General features: G+C 35.5%; 1 protein-coding gene across 2 annotated transcripts in view; it reads right to left on the bottom strand.

Moving 5' to 3' along the window:
• Positions 1 to 14,364: 14,364 nt before the first annotated feature.
• The window catches only part of LOC119832609 (sodium-independent sulfate anion transporter-like), an 18,309-nt gene continuing 8,503 nt past the window's right edge, over positions 14,365 to 24,170 (bottom strand). For both annotated transcript variants that reach the window (XM_038356290.1, XM_038356291.1), the window contains exons 3-14: positions 23,197 to 23,267; positions 22,628 to 22,820; positions 21,834 to 21,938; positions 20,521 to 20,639; positions 19,666 to 19,828; positions 19,011 to 19,175; positions 17,990 to 18,151; positions 17,241 to 17,381; positions 16,730 to 16,875; positions 15,848 to 16,009; positions 15,218 to 15,371; positions 14,365 to 14,533 (exon numbers count right to left, since the gene is read on the bottom strand). In XM_038356290.1, coding sequence (XP_038212218.1) covers positions 14,487 to 14,533; positions 15,218 to 15,371; positions 15,848 to 16,009; positions 16,730 to 16,875; positions 17,241 to 17,381; positions 17,990 to 18,151; positions 19,011 to 19,175; positions 19,666 to 19,828; positions 20,521 to 20,639; positions 21,834 to 21,938; positions 22,628 to 22,820; positions 23,197 to 23,267 — 1,628 coding nt within the window. In that variant the 3' untranslated portion in view covers positions 14,365 to 14,486. The remainder of the gene's footprint in view (positions 14,534 to 15,217; positions 15,372 to 15,847; positions 16,010 to 16,729; positions 16,876 to 17,240; positions 17,382 to 17,989; positions 18,152 to 19,010; positions 19,176 to 19,665; positions 19,829 to 20,520; positions 20,640 to 21,833; positions 21,939 to 22,627; positions 22,821 to 23,196; positions 23,268 to 24,170) is intronic.

Here is a 24,170-nt window from a genome sequence, read left to right as displayed (position 1 = left end):
TTGTTTATAAGGAAGCGCTAGCATAAATAAAGGTTGTTTAATTTCATTCTCATTATAAACCGCGACATATTTTGCTAGTTAATAACATTTATTTATTGTTTATATGTTTTACATTATTTATTTATGTATTATAGAGATTATAAAATATTAGGATGACTAAAGATGTCAGATGTGTTGTTTTGGTCATAATTTTAATAGTATAACTATAACGTCATAATGCAGGAGTAATTCCGGTGTGAGAAACAGACAGAGCTAGATCGGTTATCTAGCGCCATCATTTCCCACATCGATTCGAAGTAATCCTGCATTGAGACGTCCTGGTTGGCAACCTGATCATCGCAGACTCTTGGAACAAAAGCAGATTAGATCAATTCAATCAGTACAAAACGATCTTCGTACAACAAAAATATACCAGTTAGTAATATCAATAAAATAGACTGATATATACCATAATAGTTATAGTTACATAGCAAAACTCCCTAATACGAACGAAAAAATACTCCGTAAAACTAGCGTTACAGAGTCACGCCCGTCATGTACACTATTCATCACATATGTTTACAAAAGTCAGTGATTTTTCCGAGACCGTCTCTGGTGTACGTTAAAACATAATTAACGACCTGATCATCCATCATCTTCCACTCGATTTACCAACTTAATCAGATGACGGGGCGAATATGGACGGAGTGCTGCCGTAGAGTAGAAAAACCAGAAGTCTAGACTATCTATGAGACATCCCGATGATGAAATAGCGCTATGAAATATTTCTGTATTATATTATTTTTATGTTAGATTTTACGTTTGTTGAAATTAATACCTTTATAGTGAATTCTAAAAGATTTATTCATTATATAATAAAATATTAGGATGACTAAAGACGTCAGATGTGTTGTTTTGGTAATTTTTTTTTTTGTTTTTTAACCACATCTACAAGAATTTCTTTGTAGTTATAGTGAATAAAATGTGTATAATTTTTGTATATTATAAACATAATTTTTTATAATACATTTCAATGATGAGCAATTCCTAAAAAAATAATGTAACATAATATACTCATAGTATTTTCTTGTGTTTGGTTTCACGCGAATATTATACATTTAGAAATTAAAAACTTTTCAACGGATTTAAACGCGATTTATTCATTATATTATTAACCCGACGTTTCGAACACTTTACAGCGAGCGTGGTCAGTCTCCCCGTGACCACGCTCGCTGTAAAGTGTTCGAAACGTCGGGTTAATAATATAATGAATAAATCGCGTTTAAAATCCGTTGAAAAGTTTTTAATTTCTAAATAATATACTCAATTAAAATAGAGATAACTTAACTTTGAATAAATAATACAATATGATACAATTAAGACAATTTTTGACATAGCATATAACTCTTAGCAATTACAACTGATTCTTTAAAAACTACCTCTACGACTTAAAATTTTTATTTCATATTACGTTACCGCAATATTTTAATCTGTGGCGTGAGTTTTGGCGCGTAATCGTGTTGCAGAATGGGGTGTAATGGTTATTTGTGTCGTGAAATTTGTTATCATTGCCGTTTTTGTTAGAATCCTCTTCATATATTACAACTGACAAATTCTATAGGCCATGCTAGCTGTTGTATTGCGAAATATATACAGAAGGTATGTATAACATTACTATTAAGATGTCGGTGACTAGGAACAGTTTTTAATATTTTCTGTAATTCATAATTCATCATTCTGTATTTGCACAAACATATATGGTATACAAGTTGTTACAATATAAATAATATGGTAAGTTTTTCACGTTTCGCCACGAAATACCTTCATAGCATAGCATAATAATATAATGTCAAACATATAATAAAAAGTAGATTTTCATAACAGTTTTTTCTTTAGTACGATATGATAATGTAATAATTTCAAATAATTAGTACATAATAATATTACGTACTAGCTTTCCGCCCGCGACTTTGTCCGCGTAGTCGCAGACAGACCCGCAGTTTTCCTCGCATGCTCCCGTTCCCGTGGGATTTCCGGGATTAAAAATTTCCTATGTCCGTCTCCTAGTCCTAAGCTTCCTCTGCAAAAATTTCTAGCCAATTCGGTTAAGCCGTTCTTGAGTTATAAGTAGTGTAACTAACACCACTTTCTTTTATATAATATATATAGACTTACAACTTACGAGTTTTTTTTTATAATTTGATGGGAACTGCTAATTTAGGGTTTTAATTATGCTTTTTGAATTACTATTATTAATTTTTTTTTCCAGGTTTCGAATCGAAATAGCTCAGTGTTTTGTCTTTTTTTTGTTAATTGTTGTGTGTGTATTTGATTGTGAATAAATGTTTGTCTATGTCTATGTCTAAATAAACAAAATAGTCGGTCTACTTCTGTATAACAATGAGGAATAAAGAATCGAAAGCTGACTTAGGATCACGGGTGGCCGAATGCCAAATCGTCTACGTTTTTTGTTTTTACAAATCTAGGTGATATTCCTAAATTTATTAAATAATAAATTAACTAAACAGTGGAACAACACAATTTTATAAGAATTTATTTAACAAATACATCACTTCTCCATTAAATTGCCTTTAGTATTTTCAACTGACTTAAAAAGAGCAATAAATTCGACTATTTTCTTTTGGCTTTTACCCCAGAACTTTCGACTGGATGAACCGATTTGGATCATTATTTCTTTGTTTGAAAGCTGTTGCCATTAGTGAGGACCCATTTAAATTTGTTCTAGTTCTGATAATTTGGAAGCGATTTAATTTTTTTGTGTATGCTAACTTTCAAATATTCTTCACATTCAAAGAGAAACTGAAAATATAATTTTATTCACCTTATAAAATAACCCATAACGTGGGAACAATACTCATATACAATACAATAATGTTTAATATTACAAAATTCTCGAATTCTCAACAAAACTAAACGTACTAAAAAGAACCTGTAAGATTGTATCCCAAACCTTAAGTTTTAAAAGCATAAAAAGTTATTGACGCTTTCAAAATAATGTGACAAAACATAAAGTCGAAACGAGGGGCCATTAAACTCGAGCAACGCCGGGGCCATCAACTAGTGAGCACATAAAAATGTTTACGCCTTTACGACCGCAGTAAAGTGGTAGACAAAATACTGCATTGGGTATGTGAGGATGGTGCCTAATGTCTCAGATGTAAGGCTCGCGCCACACTGTGAGTTTAGTACTTGTTTCTGTAACCTGTGTTTTAGACCTTGATGAATAAATTAGTCTTGATCTGATTAACTATTAATGTATTGGGTTAGATATATTAGAGTTTTAAGGTGTCAGAGATGACAGTGTCTAGAAAAATTTGTTAGATTTGTGTTGTAAATATTATAATTATTACTAAAACTTTAGTACCAATTTATAAATTAATTTAGATGCTATGTTGAAAGTTAAAATTTTATGCCCAATTTAATAAAATGTAAACTCTCGCTCAAACATTTTGAAATAATCCTTACAATGTGATTAACTTTTTCTTATTTTCAGACGGTTTACTGTTTTAAATTAGACCCCAGACGGAGAGCAAATTTAAACAAATAACATAACGAAGAATAGTTTACATTTCGTTCTAGAGTCAGATGACAAAATATTATAATCTATTGAAGATTTTTCCTGCGCTAAGTTATTTTTAACAAAATATATATCATAATTGCCTTGTTTACTTCATAATAGATAGTTATTATATCTGCCAGACAGTACACATAAATTATATTTTCATTCAATTTATATTCACATAATATACGTTATAAAAGGTGTTATTTATCATCATCATCATCAGCCCATATATGTTCCCATTGCTGGGACACAGGCCTCCTATGAGGGTTCAGGCCATAATCCACCACGCTGGCCAAGTGCGGGTTGGCAGATGTCACATGTCGTCGAACTTTAAATTCTCGGACATGCCGGTTTCCTCACGATGTTTTCCTTCACCGTTTAAGCAGTGGTGATGTTATCCACATGCGCAGATAAATTGAAAAATCAATTTATTTCCTGCACGCTCGCCCGGTCTCGAACCCCGACTTATCGATTTTGAAGTCCGAGGTTCTCACCACTGAGCCACCACTGCTTTTGTGTTATTTATACTTAAATAAAATAAATCTGAAGACTTTGTCTGTTGTTAATCACAGTTTGAAAGAGGTTATATCAATATTAATCGTAATCAATCGATTCACAATGATTACTCCTCGGCTAGAAATAACCTAAAACTGTCAGTCGTATCATACTAATGAATTAAAAGTAAACGCTATTTACATTATAAAAGAGTGAATAATATATTGTGACTATTACACCCTTCTATTGCAAATATAATGCAAAATATATCAACACTCGAAATTCATTCTCTTGTCAGAATATAATGATTATTTTCAATAGCATTACAAGACAAGTAGGTAATGTTAAATTGGCTGTTAGCTATAGCCGCACGAAGACAATGGTTTATTGGCGATTCAGATTAAATCTTATGACTCAAGACAATGGGCTGAAACTAGACAAAACATTTGTATCTCATCCCGCTGAATAAACAGTTGTTAGACATCACATTATTTAAGCAACTAAGCAGTTATTCAGGTTTAAAACTACGTTTTAATGCGGAGGTTTTAGATTTATTTCATAATTTTGATTAACGAAACACTTATTATACAGTTTTAATTAGTTATTTATGTTTAATCCTACTTGAAGTAAGGATTTAGTCTCATTTCAACTTCTTGAAATTTAATCAGCAATACACCTCTTAATAAAGTTTATTTTGTGTGTAATAGAATTCATAAAATCATAACCATTCATATGTAGACTAAGGTTAAAGAGATACAATATCGTATATTAGTTTTAATATCGTCAGAAACTTTCCCCAAAGAGCATGTACCTGATCTGAAATTCTATTCAAATATTTATTATTTGCTCAAAAATGCTCACAAATGATTTTTGAGCGAATGCCGCAGCTGATTTCGATTTAATGAGAACATACTGTTGTTTGTAGATCGTTAAAAGTTATTGTTTGCTTGTACTTTACTAATTAATTATCAACAGAAAATAACGACAGCGGCGTTTACAAAATTCTTGAAAATGTTTGAAAGCTCTTCTAATGACGCTGCTATTAGAAAATGTATCTCTTAATTGCTACGGACAGAAGACTTCGTGAGCCACCAGGAAAACATGATTTCTTATTGTTTTAGTAATTATATTCATTTTTGAAGGAGTTTATTGCAAGTTTTCGTTATACTTGTAACGTGTAATGAATGTACTGAGAACAAGCGTTGTTGTAATCGTTCTAGACCCGCGAAATACACTTAAAGTGTAGAAGCTAATTTGAAAGTTCCTACTAATACGGTTGTCACTGGAAACCAGGATTACAGTAGCTTTGTCTGTAACTTATGTGGGGATTTTTGCATCATAATTTATGTTTGTATTTTACACAATTCAATTGTTTGGTTCCTTCTTACTGTATTTATGTTTTGCCAAATTAAGGTACGTCCACGTCTATGTCTATGAAATAAAGAAATCGTGTACATAACTTAATAAGACAATTTGCGGCTTAAGACCGCATTTATAAATTATATTATGACGTTAGTAGCGCAGCTGCATCTTACGTCAGTGGGGCGCAGTTCAGTTTAAAAATGGATTTCGGCGGGCAAACATTGATACTCCTACTTTTCATACCACCCATTCATAGGCGCCATTAATAAGAGAAAAACGAAGAAGATGGTACTGGATAAGTCTTTTGTTACGAAACCACTATGAAACTTAATTCCTCAAACATTTTATTTGAATTGTCTGCGAAAATTAATCATGTCGACCGAGGGTCTCTTCGGAACCCTTGATAGATGACGTGGGGTGTCCTTGTACTTAGGGAAAGGATTCAGGAAATGGGGTATATCTTAAAGTGGGGCGCAGAAATGTCAAATATATCGCTGTCACTTTTTACTTTGTATTATAATGAGGATAGTGCGATCTGGAAAGTTCCATCAAAATAGATCTTACACGTTTAAGTATAGTTGTAATATGTGCTATTATACCTATATGGTAGTACAACGTAGTACGCCTCAACAATCAATGACTTCTCCTTTTTTTTTTTTTTTTTTATGTTATGTTACAGTCGGCAATGGAGCTGGTGGGACGCCTGATGGTAAGTGCTACCACCGCCCATGAACATTTGGAGAGGCATAAGGTCCATTGCAGTCCTTACGCCTCTACAAATGGATTGCCGACTTTTTGGAAAGGGATTAAGAAAGGATTGGCGATAGGAATAAAGGAAAGGACTGGGAAGGGTAAGGAAAAGGATATGGGCCTCCGGCTCCCCCACTCACCGAACGAAACACAGCAGAATGCTATTTCACGCCGGTCTTCTGTGGGGGTGTGGTACTTCCCCGGTGCGAGCTGGCCCAATTCGTGCCGAAGCGTGCTCGACTACCACATCAAAAAAATCTCCTCTTTCGGTTTCATATACCTAAGGGTAGTACCCCGCCTCTTGATCAATTTTTGTTTATTCTATAAAAATTTCTTATTTATAAAGCATTTGCAATGCTATAAAACTGAAAATTTCAAATAATGTGTGAAAATGTACTTTAAAATTACAATAATTAGGCTATCAGGGACTCTATCAGCAACCGGTAAACCACTTAAGCCCTTGGTATCCTAAACACATCTTCGTCGAACTACAAATCGAAATCAATCGTATAAATGGGCACATAAATACGAAAACCCTTCGTTCATGAGGAAGGAACGATCCCTTTAACTTTTATTTATAACACATTGCGTAAGAAATTATTGAAAAAAAAAACTAAAAATTTATCAAAAAAAGCTTTTTTAGTAGCGGGCAACTGAGCTGGTGGTTCGCCTGATAGTAAGCGATCACCACACAGCGATCAACATTGACGACTTGAAAAAAGGAATGGACTGGGAAGGTTGAGGAAAAGGAAACGGGCCTCCGACTCCCCCACTCACCATTGCTGATACGAAACACAGCTGACATTTGAAATTTAGAAAACTGTTTTTTCCTTTCTTATTTACTTTATTTTTTGCACTAATCCAGCATCTTTACCCTCACTTCCGATATATCATAGTTTTTCATTACTATTATTTCATCATCATCATCATTGTCTTATAATTGTACCTTCTCGAGGGAACAGAGACACAAGGAAAGTTACCGTGTCATATTAAAGGAGTACTAATGTGGGAAAGGGACGGCGCTAGACAATATCTTTTCCCGCGCTGGAATTAGTACTGCGTTAAAACGTCTCGGCAACCGTCCAGGCCCTTTTGAGGGTGCAGAAATAATCCACCACGCTGGCCAAGTGTACGTTTGCAGATACCACTTATCGTGGAACTTTTTATTTTTCGTTATACCAGCTTCCTCGTGATGACTTGTCTTCACCGTTTAGAGTAATGGTGAAGTGGATATTGTGCAGATAAATTGAGAAATAAATTTTTACGCCAGCCTGTCATCGAACTCCCATCATACAATTGAAGTCACTAACCGCTCAGCCAGAACTGCTAAACAATTTTGTTTTAACTCAATTGAACGTTTCTAGATCCCAAGTGTTCGAATGAGTTTAGCGTAATCGAAGTTTCTGTTATTTTGACATATTTTAGAAGTTTTATTTCTTCTTAATTCTTTAAAACTACGCAAAGAATTTTGATGGGGTTTTTTTCAATAGATCGAGCGATTCAAGAGGAAGGTTTATATGTAATATAACATCTAATAAACTACTCCATAGTAAAAACAAAACAAAAAAAGTAAGTAGGCAAAAGTTAGTACCATTATGAAGACGAAACTAAAGTGTCGCCTTTCTACATTTATTAATCTTACAAAAGTAAGGGCGATATAAACACAAGTTCTTGTAAATAAAAACACAAGGCAAGTTTATTATCGCCGCAATCCGCAGCGTATATTTGAATGCATCGCGCATTTATATCGCGAAATGTGATTCCCTGAGCTCGAAAACTGCCATAATTCAACATGACGCTTGCTGTGAGTCGCCGTGCTGAGGGCAGTTTACTCTCTCGCTGAGGCTTCGGTGATGATTGAGTGTTGAGGGAAAAGTTGTTCACACTCTCGCTGAAACTTGATGATTAAGTGACGTTACTGTCATTAGTTATTGTTGATTTCATATTACATAGATGTCTATTAAAGCATTTATGTTTTTAATGACATTATGAAATGAACATATTGATATCATCCAATCAATGTGAACGAACGAACACTTTCAAATACTATTAATATTTATTCCATATAGATACAAAACGATACTACAGCGCTTGCGCTTAATTAATCTCCGGACACTCTTTCATGCACCATAAAAGCCATTTGCGTAGTAAACACAATTATTGTATCTCACATTCAATCAAAAAACAAATAACGTTCTCGATCATTCGCTAATATGCACAATATCGTTCCTAATCGTTCCAACAAGAATGTAGAGCAAGCATTAAAGCAGTCTCCACGCTTCCGGACACAAGTAATATTAGAGCTATAATTTTACAGCGTAAGGCACCATCTAGTTTATCTTTGCGTTTGTTAAATAAGCACGGAGCTTAATGAATACGGAAAATTAAAACTTAACAGTCCCGGCTCGCGCTGTTTCAGTTTTACGTCGTTGTACTTAGAGTCTATTATTTAATTAGCCTCAAGTTCGGGTGACGTTTTGTTTGGCGCCTTTGTTAGTGAATATATTTCACGAAACGTGTGCATTAATTAGACGTTCGCGACTCTCGAGTGGGAATCCGACACGGATGGTGAAGACCAAAAAAATCGGTTTGTATACATTATATAAAAAACACAAATTGCATTAAAATTCGCTAAACACTCACCTATTGTCAGTACTCACGAAGTGTGTGTGTTTTTTGCTCTTTTACGCAAAAACTACTGAACCGATTACAATTAATTTTTTTTTGGTAAGTAGACAACCGAACAACTGGAATAACATACAGGCAAGTTTTTATCCCGATATTCCTACGGGATAAGGACTTACGCGAGTAAAACCGCGGGGCGCAGCTATTATACAAAATATTTATAAAAAAGACATCTCTCATAACTAGCGAGGGCATATTTCTAGCGATAGTTATTAGTTAATTGATAATTTTTCATAATACGTTTGTCAAAATAGGTATAGGTATGTTCCTTCAAACGTCAAACTTCAAACTAATTATTTTAACAAGAACTATTCCGCCTACTAATTTTCAGAACCACACCAATTTGGTAAAAGGTAACAGGCGAAGCTTTCAAACAAATAAAGAATCATCAAAATCAGCTCACCCAACCGAAAGTTCTAAATTAATGAACACAAAAAAGTTGACATGAACCCCCTTTCCTTTGATGTCGGAAAATAATTACAACACCCATACCGACCAAGAACAAAGCGAATATTCTAGATTATACGATTTATATTTCAGGCCGTTCCGTTTCGCGCCTGACCGTGTTTCTTTAGTTCCGCTACACAACCACATCGTAAATTACGCGAAACGTGTTCCGACTACCCTCATACAAGTTTTTATTTCGAGCACGCTTTGAAATCGCGAGACTCCCGGGAATTAAAACGCTTCAAACGGTTATTATATTTGTACAAATACTTGAATGGTTTCCGTTAGCTTCCCTGTTCAGGATCTATTTTACTTTAAAAGATTTTTGAGTGCTCCCGACGCGTGCAGGGATTCACATTCAAAGCAAATTCTTCAAAACCAACTTTAGTCTATAATCTACAGTTGCCAAGGACTTATTGGTAGCTATATAACAAAAACAGTTTCATCGAAAATGTTTTCGCGTGAAAGCCAGGTAACAACCAGACAGAAAAAAAAATTTAAATAATTTTAAAAATCTAAGCGTACAGACAGACTGAAGCGACTTAGATTTATAACATCGGAATCGGAATAGTGAACATTGGTTCTTTTTATTATTACTGATTCCAAATATCGCATCTTCTATAATAATAATATATAATATACGGTTGGCTCATTTGATAATGCGTTAAATTGCAAGTGAATGTTTACAAATATTTCGACGGTTTGCAATCTCGTAAAATTATAGTTTAATGGTTTTTACAATTTTACGTAGATATAAACAAAATAAATACTATCCAACAAAATCAAACGATGACTCTCAAAAATGCAGATTATCATGCATTCTATTTCGAATTTATCGCTTGTTAAATGCTTTTTGCTTTATATACCTATTTATTAGGATGATCGCCGTTTAAAATACCAATTAATAAATGAGATTAAGCGATCCGTTTGTAATGTCGCAAATTGCTATTATTTATTAGGTTTATTTACGAAACATTATAGACGTCGCTTCGAGCTTGTCCGCCATAACTCAGCTTGGCTTAACTCGTTGAATTCTAACTGGGATTTAGTTTTGTGCTCTGTTCACAAGCCGGTTTGAACTGTCGTATTTAATTTATTAATCTGTGCTTAGTAATGGAGATAAGAAATAGTCTTGTTGACTTAGTTTTGTATATTTAGTTTGTAAAAAAGCGAGGTGGCACAGCGTTGAGCACCTCGGACTTAAAATCGATGTGTCGGTGGTTCGAGACCAGGCGAGCGTGCAGGAAATAAATTGTTTATTCAATTTATCTGTGCATGTGGATAACATCACCATTGCTCGAACCGGTGAAGAAACACATCGTGAATAAACGCGCTTGTCTGGTACTAACAATTTCAACGATATTGTGAATACCAATCTCAGAATTAGATCATTTTTTTTTATATTTTTTTATTTTACCTTATATAAATAAATGTATTTTCTTTCTTCTTTCTTTCTTTCAATCTATATATATATGCGATATAGGCTTGTGTCCCAGCAGTGGGAACTTATATGGGCTATTGACGTATGTTTAGTAACCCTCGACAATACCTTTGACATACCTTGGCAGGTTGAAGTAAATAATAGAAATGAACGTTACACCGAAAGGCAAATAATAAGGCAGTGGTGGTGCGGATAATATTGCGCAGATAAAAACAAGTAAAAATAAAAGAGGTATTAATTAAGCCAGTCCTAATCTCCAGCTATTTAACTGAATAGTAACTGGATGGTTCAAACGCTTCAAGAAGACGATATCTAAAGGCGTATTTGCGATTTAAAATAAATGTAGGGCTGGCTTGGCTGCGGCTCAGACCACGCCGTTTCACGCCAGCTCCGTTACTCGAAACAGCCAAGCGCGAGTTGAGATATGTACACATTTACGTTTGAGTACTTATTCATTTGTATTTATATGGTAATAAACAATTACGATAAAACATATTAGTTAACTCTATTTCAATGGATACGGTTAGCTTATCGTGTTTATTATGGATTTAACATTAATTAGGTATTGCTAGAAAGGGACAACACCTACTCAGGTCATATAAATGTACGTAAATTAGCTAAAAAATCTAGACAAATAGTAAGAACAAATACACCGATGAACTCAATAGTCAATAATACGAAAATTAGTATAATTTTAGTACCAAAAATACTTTAGCAGCTTTTATTATAACCCTGTCAAAATATACTTAACTCAATGCTATATATCATCCCTTATAATATCGTAATAATACAAAACAGTTGGTCGTCCATTAAATTAGATTGTGACTAATACTGTAGAAAACTTAACCTCGCTCCAACGAGCCAAAGAGACCCATAAGCCGTTTCTAGAACGTACACATGCTCCTGCAACTGGCAAAAGTTAACAAACATTGCATTCTGTGTACGAACTGCATTCGATTACATGTAATTGCACTTTATATAATTGCAGAGGGACGAGGGCTGAATATAAAACGTCTATAAGTGTCACAGCACGTGCCGACACTCCTAACTCTATAATAAACCTTAAATCTTTCCCGATCTTTTAAGGTCCAGATCTTGTGTTGAACTGAAGTGATTCTGCAATATTGGAAAGTTGTGTGACTTATATTTGATTTGAACAATACGAGGATTATAGTGAGTAGATGAAAATTAAAAGAAAAATCATAGAAATTGCAAAAATGTTAAAAATATATCACCGTTTATAAAAATTTATTTAAAATCATTTGCAAATGATGAAAGTCATCATTAAATAATATCTGCATGATGTTTTGTAAGCAAAAATATATTCTTTGGTAAAAATATTGAGTAAATTTATTTTTTTTAGAACGTATTTTCATTATATATTTAGGTACGCGGTTTAATTTATTGTTCTATTTCCGTCTCCTCACAGTAAATGTAGAAATTTAAGAGAGCGCAAATGATAGAAAAAGAGATTCATTACATAACTAAGATATTTAAATAAAAAACACATTTATGTATTTCATAATTACAACAGATCTCATAACCATTTACATAATTAATTTAATTTCAATGATAATAAAAAAGTTTTTTCAGAACAAAATGTAACGATTCCTTTTAACTAAATTGAATTAATCGGTTATTTAAACCGCTTACTCCAACACAGTATTTGCTCTGTGATTCAGCGCAAAATCCCAAACAAATTTTCATAAATTCGATTTAAATCAGCGAGCAATCCCATTATCCATTCTAATAAAAATGGTACCCACGAAGTTTTCATGTAATTCATTAATCGTTCGCGTCCCTTCAACTCTTTTGTCCCGGAAAAAAGCCTTTAAGCTATCTTTAGCCCTAATCTCACATTACACTCCAATAATTTTTTATCATCCCACATTCAAATTTTATCAACCTCAATTCACAAATCCTGAGTACGTCATCATCATCATCATCATCATCAGCCCATATATGTTCCCACTGCTGGGACACAGGCCTCCTATGAGGGTTCAGGCCATAATCCACCACGCTGGCCAAGTGCGGGTTGGCAGATGTCACATGTTGTCGAACTTTTGATTCTTGGACATGCCGGTTTCCTCACGATGTTTTCCTTCACCGTTTTAAGCAGTGGTGATGTTATCCACATGTGCAGATAAATTAAAAAAATCAATTTATTTCCTGCACGCTCGCCCGGTCTCGAACCCCGACTTATCGATTTTGAAGTCCGAGGTTCTCACCACTGAGCCACCACTGCTCTACTACTACTGAGTACGTCATAACTCCCCCAAATAAAAATATACTTACGAATATATATTTAGCGCAACTCGACACAAACCTTATTCAAGCTATTAGCGGTCCGCCCCCGCTTCGCTCGTGGTACATATATAGCCTTCCTCAATAAATGGGCTATCTAACACTGAAAGAATTTTTCAAATAGAACCAGTAGTTCTTGAGTGTTTATTAGTGCGTTGAAACAAACTTTTCGTCTTAATAATATTAGTATTGATTTAATAAATCGCTATCCGAAGTTTTCCAAAATAAACAGCACGAGATAGTTCTCCGAAAGTTTATTCATCGAAAAACAACCGCCCCTTAACCGAGCGGAACATTTTACGAGGATCGGAATTGAATCCGTAACCGTAGTAAAGTGATGCAAATTGCATCTGGGTGGGCCAGCCCCTCGATATTACGTTACGATTGTCTCATACAAGCGTTGAGGCAATCATTGTTGCATTCAAATAACGTGTTAGTCCTGGTTACACCAGTGATTTAAATTTAAATTTCTTTCAATCTTGCACCGTTGGGAAATAGCGGCTTGTGATGAGGGCTGAAGTTGCTTTAACTTCATTCGCTTTGCGCTTTGTTTATTAAATTGAACGATGACTATTCGTGTTTATTGGTGTTTGGATTGAAGCTATTACCTAAGCGTTGGAATTTGTAGAATGTCTAGATTTTTCTGTTATTTGATTCATTTAATAGAAAATTTTCAAACGTGACGACGTAACTAATGGAAAGATTATATGCATGTTGCATTGTTCCATGACCATTAAGTCAATTATTAGCTAAGTATGTGCCTGGAGTTCGACTACATGTGACATCTGCCAACCCGCACTTGGCCAGCGTGGTGGATTATGGCCTGAACCCTCATAGGAGGCCTGTGTCCCACTGCGGGAACATATATGGGAGATAGAAAAGTAATTCTTACCTTTTAATATCTCAATTTAACACATATATTTCAATGACATAATACATAAAGTAGTTGAGTTGATAATTGTCTGTTCATCAACCGAATTGAACAAAGGACCTTGACACTTTCTACTGGTGAACTGATTTTTGATTCTTTCCCTATTTGAATGTACAAACATTTTGACATTTGGTTTGATTCTTGCAATTTGAAAGCAGCTATGATTTTTATGTAAAAATTATTTAATATTTGTAGTGTGTATTCCAGCCATACTAAAATAGGTAAGAATTTTTAGCCAGATTAGGATCGCCAGTATTAGAAAAACCCTTATTCTCTGCATAAATTAAGACAATACAGTTGATTATATCATTACAGCGTGTTTTTAACCTTTGTCAACTGTATTTCTTTAAATAAAACACGTAATAAATTAATAAACTTTCTTTACAATATACATTATTTATGTTAATAAATAATTGAATACATATAATTAATATCACATTATATATCTACATTATTTGGAACAACTAGACCCTGTTTGAACACGTTTTTAATTATTTCCACATGCACTATCACGCTGGTATACTTATACTACTGTCGGGTCTTACTGACTGTAAACCTGTAAATAAATAAAATTTTATATTATATATCGAACGGCCAAGTGACTATTTAAATTAAATCCTTATGTATATTATTTTTACTTGGTTATATAAAACTAGCTGCGCCCCGCGGTTTCACCCGCGTAAGTCTGTATCCCGTAGGAATATAATAAAAAGTTGCATATGTGTTATTCCAGTTGTCCAGCTATCTACGTACCAAATTTCATTGCAATTGGTTCAGCAGTTTTTGCATCAAAGAGTAACAAACATACACATCCTCACTTTCGAATTATAATATTAGTAGAATCTGTATAAGTCAAGTTGTGTATTAAACATTTAAATCTAATCCTTGATCACATTATAAATGTGACAGTAATTCTGTTTGTCTGTCCATTCTTTGGGCCTAAACCACTGAACCGATTTCGATGAAATTTGGTACAAAAATAGTTAGAGGGATAGATTTTATCTAAGTAAACGAATATGCAATATTTAATTTTTCAGTTTTAGTTTTGTTTTCTTTATTTTTGATTTTATATTGTTTCTTTCGTTATCTGTATTTATAGTATGGTGTGCTGTATTGCTATTATAAATGTTGTTTAATGTTTTGTGTTGTTTGTGTTATGATGTAATTTGATTGTGAATATTTTGACGATGATGACGATGATGATGAAATATTATATAAAATGCATTTCCTCATTTCTTACCTAATACTATATCTTCTATACTGGGACCACTTACGAACTTCCGAGACATATCTTGAGATATATCTTCGAACAGTTTCCGGATGCTCACGTCGAAGTTCCATAATAGCACACTGTGCTTGTTCTTCTCTAAATCTAATATCACAGTAGTGAGGTTCTGTGAAAGTAATACTAGAGTTATGGAATTGTGGAACTTGATGGGGCGTAATAAGGTTTAGTTTTGAATAGGTTTATGTTTAGGATATAAAGTGGTAGTGCTTCAACTCAAAAGACAGTTCTTTATTTGTATTGATTTAAAATGTATGGATGTAGGTTTAAAAAATAACTTGCAGGTAATAGTTTAAGTTGTTGTCCACTGATAAGGTTGGTATTTGACCATATTAATAAAAGATTGATTGAATTCATTCCAAATTTAAACATGTAGACAAACACACCTACTACAAATGATTTGTTTGCCAGAACTACAGTTGCTTATTTTAATTAAAATGTTAATTTTTTTCTAATTAAAAAGAGAAAAATGACTAGTTGACTAGTTACAAAAGTACCTTAAAAAAACTTACAAAGTCAATAACATACAATAATATACCTTAACATTAACAAATAAGGTTGATTATTGAACACATTTATTCTCACCTCAGCAACGCCAAAATCGCAGGACCTCAGTTGTCTGCCATCGAACACAAACACCAAGCTCCGGATTTGAACCAGCGACCGCACCGAGTGCGCCACGTGCTCCGCTGACGCGTACGAGAGTGTGCCCGTCAGTGTTATGATTATGCAATCCTGGTTACCTAGCTGTAAAAAATAATAAAAAATATGCCCAATGTAATACTACCTGACTGCACCGCTAATATAGAACAAATTCAAGTTTGGTTAAGTTTCTTGAGGATTAGAAAGTTGGTTACAAAATTTTCATACACCTCTAACATTGTATGCGACCCTAGTACTTTAGCATGTGTTCAGGTGCAGTCTATCGGTCCTCGAGGTGTCTAATATAAGAAAAATCTCTCATACCCACTATTAAAGATGATTTGTTAGATTGGAACTAAAAACCATAATCTATTCCTACATTATATGTGAGCCTGGTGTTAAGATAACACGGTCGAAGCATAAAGCGGCATTGGGAAAACGCTCGAAATGCTTGCTGCCACGCCTTCCGCAATACTGGTAGTTTAAGCCCCACGACACCAATTTAAGCGACCCCTTTAACCACTATTTAAGACTTCCCTCTGACTCTTCTTAGTTCGAAACTAAAGAAAGATAATCGTAGGTGTCTGGGACCAACCATAAAGAGCTCCTATAGAATATGCGAGCCTGCTACCTTAACACGGTCGGTGCGAAGACGCGTTTTATTACCACTATTTAACCTCCCTTGGGCTCTAATTAGTTTGGAACTAAAAAATGCTATCGGTAGCTGGGACCCACAATAATCATAGCTCCTACAGCATATGTGAAAATTTGTACGTGTCTGGGACGATCTATAATCAGTTCCTACAGTATATGCGAGCCTGGTACCTTAACACGGTCGGTTTGAAGATGCGGTCTCGCGGCGCTGAACAGCGCCCGCACTGCATCAGCTGCTACGCCGCCCGCAATACCGTACTCCAGCCCCACACAGGCACCCAACACCACAGTTAGCACCCACACGCAGAGCTCCGCTTCTGAACGGACAAACGAGCGATTTTATTAGTCACAGCCAATAAATACTGCGATCAAAATAACTAAGTTAGTATAATTTTCCTCCTGGTGCCAGGTCTAGATGATTTTAAAAGAGTCAATTACAGAGTATCTTGCCGGCTCTTCTGAGTAGATTGCTTACCAGACTAGCGATAAATGTTAAAACTATGTTACGACGATTCAAAACTGTTTCTAGAAGAAGTCTAATTGAATAAATAAATGTTTAAGTCTCAGTTTATTTGTTCATCGATACAATATCAACGGATTTGTAAAAATCAAAAATCTAAAAGAAATTGTCTTAACTCTAAAGCTTATTCAACCACCACCTTATTCTAATAAAGTCACTCACTGCTATTCTGCCAAAGGCGCTTAACAATAGACAGTTCTATGATAGAGATCATGGCTACCATGATGATACCAGCCAGTGTTGCCCGCGGGATAAAATAAAACGCCTCCGCCAAAAGTGTTACCGACAGCAACACTAAACACGCTGAAAGAAACAATACATGTATTAAAATACAAAGATGATGAGGGATAGAGTAAGATAATTAAAACTATAGTCATTGGGACAAAATAAGAAGAATTGTTCAAAAGTGGTGTATTTTTCTTTTGAAGATAAGATTATTTCTACTACTATAAACATTTTAAAGAGTAAATACATTTCTTTGTTTGTTATGATTTAACTCAAAAATTAAGAGAGGGCGAAGTCCTGGCTAGTATTTAACTAAATTCGTTAGTCTGTAACTCGTTTTGTTGAACGCGGTAATCTAAGGAACTACCTGTCCGATTTGAAAAATTATTTAAGTGTTAGATAGCCCATTAGAATAGATAAAACCAGAGGGCACAGCTAGTTACTAGTATATATATACTAGCTTTTGACCGCAACTTCGCACGCGTTAAATTAAGATTGTTTTAATAGATGGCGTATACATATAAACCTTCATCTTCAATCACTCTATCAAAAAAAAACCGTATCAAAATCCGTTTCGCAATTTTCAAGATTTAAGCATATATAGGGACGGACAGACAAAGCGACTTTGTTTCAACTATGTAGTGACTTGACATTTTGTCTTCAGATAAGATACAAAAAGCGCTCACCCTTAAAGCAGCTGCCGGCGGGCGTGATCACCCCGCTGGCGTGGTTGAGCGCGGTGCGCGTGAACGAGCCCGTCGCGGGCATGCTCTGCGCGAGCGACGCCAGCGCGTTGCACGCGCCCAGCGCCACCATCTCCTGCGTGGCGTCCACCGCGCGGCTGCCGGCTGCCGGTACGCGATATTGGGTTTTAGGCCAGATGAACGCGCGGCGCCAAGCGTCTCCGCGCGGTAGTAGCATTCACATGACGGCATTTGTACGCGGGACAGTCTGGCATCGGTGGTCATTTTTTCCTGAATCTATGCGTCTATCCGTCTCAACGCGCGCGGATCAATTGAACAGGTCGGTACAGGTTTGTAGAAGTTGAACCGCGCGGTACCGTGCGGTTACTCGCGGTACAAGAACAGGCGCGCGGTTTCGCGCGGTGATGTAGATGATACTTAGCTGTTTACTTTCATATTTTTGGATCTTGTACCGCGCGGTGAGTCTCTCCGCGCGGTGCCGCGCGTTCATCTGAGCTTAGCCTTATAGTCTTGTGCATAAGGTCGAGAATCGAATGTCGAAATGTCGGATTCCCGGCTAGAGTATAGATGATATTTTGTTTTATAGCTTATGGTATAAAGTCGGGAGTCGAATGTCAGGGCGATGGGACGCGTATATCGCGCGGCTGCCGGCTGGGAGTACGCGATATTTGGTTTTATTGCGTAGGGTGTAAAGTCGAGAATCGAATGGCAGTGCGCTGTATCGCGTCTAGGGTACAGATAATATTGTGTTTTGTAGAGTCGAGAGTCGAATGGAAAGGCGCTGTGTCGTGTTAGAGTATAGATGATATTGTGTTTGTAGCGTGGGGTGTAAAGTCGTAAATGCGCGCAGGTGCAGGCGCAGGCAGAGCGTTGTGCAGACGCAGGTGCTAGGTTAAAGACGATATTGTGCTTTATAATGTCGAGTGTAAAGTCGAGAATGGAATGATAAAGCACGGGGTCGCGTATATGATATTGTGGTGTAGAAAATAAATTGAACACTAACCGAAAGCCTTAGCAATGGCGATGCTCTCCAATATAGCAACTAGGGGCATCGCGAGGCCCTCGGGCCCCAGCTCCGCAAGCATTCCATCAAAACCTAACGTAACGTTGTTCACTGTTGTACTGAACGGTGGGAGCCCGAAACGCGGAAGACCTCCGTGGATTGTACCTGGAAAGTATTAGCCAATATAGGATAAAGGTGTAATTTTTTATTTATTTTTTTCATTCAAACCAAGGGGACTTGTATTGATTTATTCCCTAAGGAAACAATTTAACGTAATTGATTTGTTCTCTTAGTAAAATCGATTTGTAATTCCTTTGTATAATCAACTGGCGAATAACACTGTGTATATGCGACTGTCAACGCTGTTACGAACCCCGTAAGGTTGCATTTGCATCACATAATGATTTTTATAAACAGTTTGTTTTGATAAATCGTAATATTTATAAATCTCGTGTCACAATGTTTTCCTTAATTGACTCCTAAACCACTTAACCGATTATAATAAAATTCGCACACCATGTGCAGTTCGATTCAACTTGAGAGAAAGGATAGTTTATATTTTTTCAATTACGATAAATGACTACCCGGGCGGAGCCGGGGCGTGCAGCTAGTATAACTATAAAATACTACTTCCAACTATAATACTACCACTAACCCGTCAATTTGAACGGTGTGATGCCATACAAGTACAGTGCATAAGCGAGAATCGAACCCACGAACACAACGAGAGCGTTCCGCGCCCGCACTACGTACAACCACGCCCCGGAAGTGAAACTGCGACACTTCGATGAACCCTCGGGAGCGGATATTGTTGAACGCTAAAATAAATTACAAAAAAATACTTTTAATTCTACATTGCTCTAAAGGACGCATAATCTTAAACATTAAAGAAATCTGAGGCACGTGATAATCTATCGATGAGATTAGGAATCCCAATAAATAAATGAGAAACATTATAGTATCATACATTTAGAAATTAAAGACTTTTTAACGGATTTTAAACGCGATTTATGCATTATATTATTAACTTGAAGTTTCGAACACTTTACAGCGAGCGTGGTCACTGGCAGTCTAAACCATAAAGTGTGTGTTTTAATTTCCAAAAAGAAACTTTACGTTCATAAATTTTGAGTTTATTTTATTTAATTTATTGGGATACAAAGTTCATATACAGAACATTGCTAGATACAAAAACAAGTGGCCTGGCACATGTACTAATTGTAGGCGTTCAGAACATTCAAATATACTTAACTTAAATTTATACGGTCATTATAACAAAAAAGTTAAAATTCAATATTGTTTTTTATCAAATTGAAATACCTTTTAAACCTATTTAGAAAAGTAAAAATTCAATATTGTTTTTTACGCCTAAGTTAGTTTAAAATATAAATAAATATAAATATATGTCTAGGACAGTTACACTGAAAACTTTGTCTAACATTTCTAAGGAAATTAGCTCAAAAACAGATTGAAAAGAGTCTATTAATTTCAATAAATACTAATAACTCACCTTAATCAAAAATAGAGACAAAATAGTTGCGACCCCCAGAACGGTGTCCCACAGCTGCACTGTACTTATATTGTTAAAGAAATTGATGATAGCGCTTATAAAGGTGTTGCCAGACGATCCTGAAAATTTACCAACATTTCAAGATTATGCATATATTATTAATTTGAGAATAACACCTCTCCACGTTGTCCTAACAATAGATACTCACAGAACACTGTTTTGTTTAGTCATTAAGTACATATGTAATAAAATGCGTTGCGCTCTAAGACTGGAATAATTGATTGATTGAAAAACTATCTTAGAACACGTCACATCAAGCATGTTACGTTGAATCTTTAATACTGCGCGTGTGTGCAATAATCGCCTTCTGAATAACATATTTAATTAACTAGCTGCGTCCCGCGGTTTCACCCGCGTAAGTCCGTATCCCGTAGAAATATCGGGATAAAAAGTTGCCTATATGTTATTCCAGTTGTCCAACTGTCTACGTACCAAATTTCATTGCAATCAAATTTATAATTCAGTAGTTTTTGCGTGAAAGAGCAACAAACAGACACATCCTTACAAACTTTCGCATTTATAATATTAGTATGAGTATGATAAGTGATCACAGTGCGTTGCTGGCTATTTTTTCGGACAATGAGCATTTTCAGAATGTTACATACATATTTTTAATATCGTCATTATCATTGAAAGTTTTGTTTAATTTCTTTATCTTATATATAAAATTCTCGTGTCACAATGTTAGTCTCTATACTCCTCCGAAACGGCTTGACCGATTCCTCTGAAATTTGGTAAGCATATTGGGTAGGTCTGAGAATCGGCTAACATCTATTTTTCATACCACTAAACGATAAGAGTAAGGCAGAACAGCGTTTGCCGGGTGCAGCTAGAGATATATATCTTTATTGACATTTGTTACTATTCCCCATAAAGTCGTGTCAAAACCATTCATCTATCTGGGATATCAGAAAAATCTATTCGGCGCACACAAAATAATACTTTTTAGTATTTCCTTGTGTTTGATTTTACGCGATTTTTTATTATACATTTAGAAATTAAAGACTTTTAAACGGATTTTAAACGCGATCTATTCATTATATTATTAACCCGACTTTTAAGACGGGTCTCCCGGTCTTAAAAGTCTTTAATTTCTAATACTTTTTAGTTTATTGTCATTTAAATATATTGAAACTACCAAACCAAGTCATTCACAAAAAAAAACACATATCTCTCACATAAGAAATGGTGAGATTCAGTAGAGTAGAAAGAACTAAATCTCACATCATCTCACTAAGGTAAACAGTACTTACCAGCGACCCTGAAAAGAGATTTCAACTGTGCAGCTGATATCTGTAGAGCCGCAGCCGTAGTGAAACCGCTTATAACCGGTTTCGATATGAAATCTAGTAGAAAACCTGCAAACCGATATCGTATCGTTAAACCGTGTTTACATAAAGAGCGTTAAGGTTTATTTCAAGTCCGCACCCGAGCGGCCGATTGCAAACAAATTGTAAAGATTAGTTAAAGCTAGGATTTTGGAATGCGTATCTTATCTAGGCATTAACGAAGTAGTCTTTCACGTCGGATTTATAATTACTTACATTGTTGTAGTTTGATATGATTCTTCCTGTACTACATAACTATCTATATGCACATATATAATTTTTATATATCACATACATAGTATGGATTCGTCTATCCGTAAAATCCGAAGAAAACTGTTGGATATATTAAAATTGTATTGTTTAAAGTATTTTTTATTTATCTATATTATGATAAAAGTCATATTCTGTATAAGAAATAAGCGAAAACGATATTCAGAAATCCTAAATAAAAATACAACAAACGAAAATCATAAGCAATGCAATTAGAGTAATTCGGTAACTGCATTAAAATGTGTACCTAAAAATTAAGTGTCTCATTGTTTGTCTGCGATGGACTCCTAAACTAGTCAACCGATGTTAATCAAATTTGCACCATGTGCATTTTAATCCAACGTAGAAGATAGGACAGTTTATATTATCTCAATTGCCCAGGCGTGCAGCTAGTTTTACTATATATTTTATAGATTTTGTTATACTCAAACTTAACAGATATAACTCACCCAATTGCAAAACACCGAGCAAGAATATAACCAACCCCGTCAGGAAACTGGCTAAATACGCGAAATCTTCAGACTTGGCCACGTATCGAGCGAGCAAAGCAGCCAATATAGCTGTGGGGCCCACTGTGACATCCTTACAACTGCCAAATATAGCGTACACTAGCCCGGGGAATATACTGGAGTACAGGCCTACCTGGAAACAACTTTCATCTTCTTATATCTACTATTTAATCCAATAACTTTGATAGCAACAGCATATACCATGGCCTATTCATAATATTTATCTGGGGGAGACGGGGGGGGGTATTTTTTTTCCTCCTCCTTCCCAGTTCATTCCTTTATTCAGGTCGTCAATCCTTTCCTTATCCTTTACTCCTATAAAGCGGGCAGCGCCGTCGCAGAGGCACTATCTCTACGAATGTTCATGGGCGCTGGTGATCGCTTACCAACAGGCGAACATCTCAGTTCCCAGCTCAGTTGCCCGTTGTGACATGAATAAAATCTAAATATATGTCGTAAATCCAGGCATTGTATCTAGAATCCTTAAATGATAGAGGCGCGATACACACCTGCGGTGGTAAACCAGCCACCATGGCGTATGCGATTCCCTGAGGTATGGATGTGAGACCAACTGTGATACCTGAAATTAAAAACTTTAATATAAATAATATAGAATACTATTAAGATAAATATATATGCGGTCCAGTACTGTTCCTGAGATTCGCACTTAACATATTCTTAAAATATATAAAATAAACTTATAGCATAAGGCTGAAGAGTTTGTTTATTTGAACGCACTAATCTCAGTCGGTCCGATTTGAAAAAATTTTCAGTGTTAGATAACCAATTTATTGAGGAAGGCTATAGGTTATATTTGTACCACGGGCGAAGCCGGGGCGGACCGCTAGTATATTATAATCATGTACCCCTATAACATATTGTGTCAAACATTGCAATGAAATCAAACGCGTAATAACACTAATGATAATTATTAACACGCTTTTATTAGCTTCACTTGTATATTTGTATGTATGTATGTAACTCACACCCGTTTTTCTCCCACTTCCCGCGAACCGATTTCATTCAAACTTTGTACACTTATTAAGAACTGGTGCCAATAGAGTAATATAGTAAGTTTATCCCATTATCCTGATCAGGAGCGCCAGGATTTAACAATTTCCTTACGTATCCTCTACGTAAGGGCTAACAGCTTATGACTGTTATAACATTCTGTTACTGTTAGTTCGTTCGTTAGCCGAGCGGGCTAAGGCGCCAGTCTTAGTTGAGGTACAACGACAGGCTCCGTGGACGTAGGTTCAAATCTCGTCTGTGACGGAAAAAAAAATTAAATTTTTTCTATTTTATGTTTCTTACATAAACCGGATGGTATTTTTTCTAGTAAAATTCCGGGCAGTAAATGTGTAGGTTGGCCGTTTCCTCAGGTACCCTTTCCGCAGTAAATTAAGTAATTCCCATGTAACTCTGATTTGGTGTCCTGGGATTTGTGATAACTATGAGAGTGAAAGAATCTACTATCCAAATG

Source organism: Zerene cesonia, chromosome 15, assembly GCF_012273895.1.
Source record: "Zerene cesonia ecotype Mississippi chromosome 15, Zerene_cesonia_1.1, whole genome shotgun sequence".
NCBI lineage: Eukaryota > Metazoa > Arthropoda > Insecta > Lepidoptera > Pieridae > Zerene > Zerene cesonia.
The sequence above is the reverse complement of the archived record's forward strand: the minus strand, read 5'-3'. Positions and strand labels throughout refer to the sequence as shown.